The 6,000-nt window shown below is 53.9% G+C and overlaps 1 protein-coding gene across 1 annotated transcript in view; it reads left to right on the top strand.

The window, feature by feature from the left end:
- Nucleotides 1-756: 756 nt before the first annotated feature.
- Nucleotides 757-6,000, top strand: part of CDIPT (CDP-diacylglycerol--inositol 3-phosphatidyltransferase) — a 28,861-nt gene continuing 23,617 nt past the window's right edge. The window contains exon 1 of the mRNA XM_078884959.1: nt 757-972. Within this exon, the coding sequence (XP_078741085.1) occupies nt 906-972 (67 nt within the window). The 5' untranslated portion in view covers nt 757-905. The remainder of the gene's footprint in view (nt 973-6,000) is intronic.

Below are 6,000 nucleotides of genomic sequence, written 5' to 3'. Positions count from 1 at the left end.
ATATCGTGGATGACGCGAAGCGATATCGCGATATATCGTGGATGACACGAAGGGATATCGCGATATATCGTGGATGATGCGAAGCGATATCGCGATATATCGTGGATGACGCGAAGCGATATCGCGATATATCGTGGATGATACGAAGCGATATCGCGATATATCGTGGATGACACGAAGCGATATCGCGATATATCGTGGATGATGCGAAGCGATATCGCGATATATCGTGGATGACGCGAGGCGATATCGCGTGACGTCATATCCGCACCCGAGTGACGTCATCGTCTCCCCCATGCAACGCGACGTCACCGCCGCCCAGTCCGAGTGACGTCAAACCATCGCACAAAGCCGAGTGACGTCATCGACTGCCATATCAAAAGTGACGTCGTCGCTTTTGAACCGAGTGTGACGTCATCCCGCGAGCCAGGGGCCGAGTGACGTCATTGCTTCCTAACCGAGTGACTTCGTCTTGCAACCCCGACCGAGTGACGTCATCGGCTCCCATATCAAAAATGATGTCGTCGCTTCCGAACCGAGTGTGACGTCATCCCGCGAGCTCGGGGCCGAGTGACGTCATCGCTTCCTAACCGAGCGACGTCATCCCGCGAGTCCGGTCCGAGTGACGTCATCTTATCCTAAACCGAGTGACGTCATCGTGTCCTAACCGAGCGACGTCATCCCGCGAGTCCGTTCCGAGTGACGTCATCTCTTCCTAACCGAGTGACGTCATCCCACGAGCCCGTGGCCGGATGACGTCATCGCTTCCTAACCGAGTGACGTCACCGCGCATCACCCGCCCGCTTTGTAAGCAATAAAATCGCGTTTAGGGAGAAATTTGGAGGGAAATAATTTTACAAAAATTTATTTAAAAAAAGAAACTTCCTCTTTGCCGAGTGGCGGCGATGGAGAAGCTGAAGTCGCAGGCAGCGAGCACGGAAAATGTCTTCCTGTTCGTGCCCAACATCATCGGTGAGTCTGTGTGGTGAGTCTGTGTGTGTGTGGTGGTGAGTGGTGAGTGTGTGTGGTGAGTGTGGTGGTGGTGGTGAGTCTGTGTGGTGAGTGGTGAGTCTGTGTGGTGAGTGGTGAGTCTGTGTGGTGAGTAGTGAGTCTGTGTGTGTGTGGTGAGTGTGTGTGGTGAGTCTGTGTGTGTGGTGAGTCTGTGTGTGTGTGGTGAGTCTGTGTGTGTGTGGTGAGTCTGTGTGGTGAGTCTGTGTGTGTGTGGTGAGTGTGTGTGGTGAGTCTGTGTGGTGAGTCTGTGTGTGTGTGTGTGGTGAGTGGTGGTGAGTCTGTGTGGTGAGTCTGTGTGGTGAGTCTGTGTGTGTGTGGTGGTGAGTGTGTGTGTGGTGAGTCTGTGTGTGTGAGTCTGTGTGGTGAGTGGTGAGTGTGTGTGGTGAGTGGTGGTGAGTCTGTGTGTGGTGAGTCTGTGTGGTGAGTGGTGGTGAGTGGTGAGTCTGTGTGGTGAGTCTGTGTGGTGAGTGTGTGTGGTGAGTGGTGGTGAGTGTCTGTGTGGTGAGTGGTGGTGAGTGGTGAGTCTGTGTGTGGTGGTGAGTCTGTGTGTGGTGAGTGTGTGTGGTGAGTGGTGGTGAGTGGTGAGTCTGTGTGGTGAGTCTGTGTGGTGAGTCTGTGTGGTGAGTCTGTGTGGTGAGTGTGTGTGGTGAGTGGTGGTGAGTGTCTGTGTGGTGAGTGGTGAGTGTGTGTGGTGAGTGTGGTGGTGGTGGTGAGTCTGTGTGGTGAGTGGTGAGTCTGTGTGGTGAGTGGTGGTGAGTCTGTGTGTGGTGAGTCTGTCAGTGGTGAGTCTGTGTGGTGAGTGGTGAGTCTGTGTGGTGAGTCTGTGTGGTGAGTCTGTGTGGTGAGTGTGTGTGGTGAGTGGTGGTGAGTGGTGGTGAGTGTCTGTGTGGTGAGTGGTGGTGAGTGGTGAGTCTGTGTGGTGAGTCTGTGTGGTGAGTGTGGTGAGTGTGAGTGGTGAGTGGTGGTGAGTGTCTGTGTGGTGAGTGGTGGTGAGTGGTGAGTCTGTGTGGTGAGTCTGTGTGGTGAGTGTGTGTGGTGAGTGGTGGTGAGTGTCTGTGTGGTGAGTGGTGGTGAGTCTGTGTGGTGAGTCTGTGTGGTGAGTGTGAGTGGTGAGTGGTGGTGAGTGTCTGTGTGGTGAGTGGTGGTGAGTGGTGAGTCTGTGTGGTGAGTCTGTGTGGTGAGTGTGTGTGGTGAGTGGTGGTGAGTGTCTGTGTGGTGAGTGGTGGTGAGTGGTGAGTCTGTGTGGTGAGTCTGTGTGGTGAGTCTGTGTGGTGAGTGTGTGTGGTGAGTGTGTGTGGTGAGTTGTGGTGAGTGTCTGTGTGGTGAGTCTGTGTGGTGAGTCTGTGTGGTGAGTGTGTGTGGTGAGTGTGTGTGGTGAGTGTGTGTGGTGAGTGGTGGTGAGTCTGTGTGGTGAGTCTGTGTGGTGAGTCTGTGTGGTGAGTGTGTGTGGTGAGTGTGTGTGGTGAGTGGTGGTGAGTGTCTGTGTGGTGAGTGGTGGTGAGTGGTGAGTCTGTGTGGTGAGTCTGTGTTTGGTGAGTCTGTGTGGTGAGTGGTGGTGAGTAGTGGTGAGTCTGTGTGTGTGTGTGGTGAGTCTGTGTGGTGAGTGGTGGTGAGTAGTGGTGAGTCTGTGTGTGTGTGTGGTGAGTCTGTGTGGTGAGTGGTGGTGAGTGTGTGTGGTGAGTGTGTGTGGTGAGTGGTGAGTCTGTGTGGTGAGTCTGTGTTTGGTGAGTCTGTGTGGTGGTGGTGAGTCTGTGTGGTGAGTCTGTGTGTGGTGAGTGTGTGTGGTGAGTCTGTGTGTGTGTGTGGTGAGTGTGTGTGTGTGGTGAGTCTGTGTGGTGAGTGGTGGTGAGTCGGTGTGTGGTGAGTCTGTGTGGTGAGTGGTGAGTCTGTGTGTGTGTGGTGAGTCTGTGTGGTGAGTCTGTGTGTGTGTGTGAGTGAGTCTGTGTGGTGAGTGGTGAGTCTGTGTGTGTGAGTGAGTCTGTGTGGTGAGTCTGTGTGTGTGTGGTGAGTCTGTGTGGTGAGTCTGTGTGTGTGTGTGGTGAGTCTGTGTGTGTGTGTGAGTGAGTCTGTGTGTGTGTGTGGTGAGTCTGTGTGTGTGAGTGAGTCTGTGTGGTGAGTCTGTGTGGTGAGTCTGTGTGTGTGTGTGGTGAGTCTGTCTGTGTGTGGTGAGTGTGTGTGTGTGTGGTGAGTGGTGAGTCTGTGTGTGGTGAGTGGTGAGTGTGTGTGGTGAGTGTGTGTGTGTGTGGTGAGTGGTGAGTCTGTGTGTGGTGAGTGGTGAGTCTGTGTGGTGAGTGGTGAGTCTGTGTGGTGAGTCTGTGTGTGTGTGGTGAGTGTGTGTGTGTGTGGTGAGTGGTGAGTCTGTGTGTGGTGAGTGGTGAGTCTGTGTGGTGAGTGGTGAGTCTGTGTGGTGAGTCTGTGTGTGTGTGGTGAGTGGTGAGTCTGTGTGTGGTGAGTGGTGAGTCTGTGTGGTGAGTCTGTGTGTGTGGTGAGTGGTGAGTCTGTGTGTGGTGAGTGGTGAGTCTGTGTGGTGAGTGTGTGTGTGTGTGGTGAGTGGTGAGTCTGTGTGTGGTGAGTGGTGAGTCTGTGTGGTGAGTGGTGAGTCTGTGTGGTGAGTCTGTGTGTGTGTGGTGAGTGTGTGTGTGTGTGGTGAGTGGTGAGTCTGTGTGTGGTGAGTGGTGAGTCTGTGTGGTGAGTGGTGAGTCTGTGTGGTGAGTCTGTGTGTGTGTGGTGAGTGGTGAGTCTGTGTGTGGTGAGTGGTGAGTCTGTGTGGTGAGTCTGTGTGTGTGGTGAGTGGTGAGTCTGTGTGTGGTGAGTGGTGAGTCTGTGTGGTGAGTGTGTGTGTGTGTGGTGAGTGGTGAGTCTGTGTGTGGTGAGTGGTGAGTCTGTGTGTGGTGAGTGGTGAGTCTGTGTGGTGAGTCTGTGTGTGTGTGGTGAGTGGTGAGTCTGTGTGTGGTGAGTGGTGAGTCTGTGTGTGTGTGTGGTGAGTCTGTGTGGTGAGTCTGTGTGTGTGGTGAGTGGTGAGTCTGTGTGTGGTGAGTGGTGAGTCTGTGTGTGGTGAGTGGTGAGTCTGTGTGGTGAGTCTGTGTGTGTGTGGTGAGTGGTGAGTCTGTGTGTGGTGAGTGGTGAGTCTGTGTGTGGTGAGTGGTGAGTCTGTGTGGTGAGTGTGTGTGTGTGTGGTGAGTGGTGAGTCTGTGTGTGGTGAGTGGTGAGTCTGTGTGGTGAGTCTGTGTGTGTGGTGAGTGGTGAGTCTGTGTGTGGTGAGTGGTGAGTCTGTGTGTGGTGAGTGGTGAGTCTGTGTGTGTGTGTGGTGAGTCTGTGTGGTGAGTCTGTGTGGTGAGTCTGTGTGGTGAGTCTGTGTGTGGTGAGTCTGTGTGTGGTGAGTGGTGAGTGTGTGTGGTGAGTGTGTGTGTGTGTGGTGAGTGGTGAGTCTGTGTGTGGTGAGTGGTGAGTCTGTGTGTGTGTGTGGTGAGTCTGTGTGGTGAGTCTGTGTGGTGAGTCTGTGTGGTGAGTCTGTGTGTGGTGAGTCTGTGTGTGGTGAGTGGTGAGTGTGTGTGGTGAGTGTGTGTGTGTGTGGTGAGTGGTGAGTCTGTGTGTGGTGAGTGTGTGTGGTGAGTCTGTGTGGTGAGTGGTGAGTCTGTGTGGTGAGTCTGTGTGTGTGTGGTGAGTCTGTGTGGTGAGTCTGTGTGTGTGTGGTGAGTCTGTGTGGTGAGTTTGTGTGAGTGGTGAGTCTGTGTGTGTGTGGTGAGTCTGTGTGGTGAGTCTGTGTGTGTGTGGTGAGTCTGTGTGGTGAGTCTGTGTGAGTGGTGAGTCTGTGTGGTGAGTCTGTGTGTGTGTGGTGAGTCTGTGTGGTGAGTCTGTGTGGTGAGTCTGTGTGAGTGGTGAGTCTGTGTGGTGAGTCTGTGTGTGGTGAGTCTGTGTGTGTGTGTGTGTGGTGAGTCTGTGTGTGTGTGGTGAGTCTGTGTGTGGTGAGTCTGTGTGTGTGTGCGTGTGTGGTGAGTCTGTGTGTGAGTGGTGAGTCTGTGTGGTGAGTCTGTGTGAGTGGTGAGTCTGTGTGGTGAGTCTGTGTGGTGAGTCTGTGTGAGTGGTGAGTCTGTGTGTGTGTGGTGAGTCTGTGTGGTGAGTCTGTGTGAGTGGTGAGTCTGTGTGGTGAGTCTGTGTGTGGTGAGTCTGTGTGTGTGTGTGTGTGGTGAGTCTGTGTGTGTGTGGTGAGTCTGTGTGTGGTGAGTCTGTGTGTGTGTGCGTGTGTGGTGAGTCTGTGTGTGAGTGGTGAGTCTGTGTGGTGAGTCTGTGTGAGTGGTGAGTCTGTGTGGTGAGTCTGTGTGGTGAGTCTGTGTGAGTGGTGAGTCTGTGTGTGTGTGGTGAGTCTGTGTGGTGAGTCTGTGTGAGTGGTGAGTCTGTGTGTGAGTGGTGAGTCTGTGTGGTGAGTCTGTGTGTGTGTGGTGAGTCTGTGTGGTGAGTCTGTGTGAGTGGTGAGTCTGTGTGGTGAGTCTGTGTGTGAGTGGTGAGTCTGTGTGGTGAGTCTGTGTGAGTGGTGAGTCTGTGTGTGAGTGGTGAGTCTGTCTGTGTGTGGTGAGTCTGTGTGGTGAGTCTGTGTGAGTGGTGAGTCTGTGTGTGAGTGGTGAGTCTGTGTGGTGAGTCTGAGTGTGTGTGGTGAGTCTGTGTGGTGAGTCTGTGTGTGTGGTGAGTCTGTGTGGTGAGTCTGTGTGAGTGGTGAGTCTGTGTGTGTGTGTGTGGTGAGTCTGTCTGTGTGTGGTGAGTCTGTGTGAGTGGTGAGTCTGTGTGTGGTGAGTCTGTGTGGTGAGTCTGTGTGTGTGTGTGTGTGGTGAGTCTGTGTGTGGTGAGTCTGTGTGGTGAGTCTGTGTGTGTGTGGTGAGTCTGTGTGTGGTGAGTCTGTGTGGTGAGTCTGTGTGGTGAGTGGTGAGTCTGTGTGTGTGTGTGGTGAGTCTGTGTGTGGTGAGTCTGTGTGGTGAGTCTGTGTTTGTGTGGTGA

This window comes from Lampetra fluviatilis, unplaced genomic scaffold, assembly GCF_964198595.1.
Source record: "Lampetra fluviatilis unplaced genomic scaffold, kcLamFluv1.1 SCAFFOLD_654, whole genome shotgun sequence".
Taxonomy (NCBI): domain Eukaryota; kingdom Metazoa; phylum Chordata; class Hyperoartia; order Petromyzontiformes; family Petromyzontidae; genus Lampetra; species Lampetra fluviatilis.
Note: the sequence above shows the minus strand (reverse complement) of the source record. Positions and strands in the feature narration are given on the sequence as shown.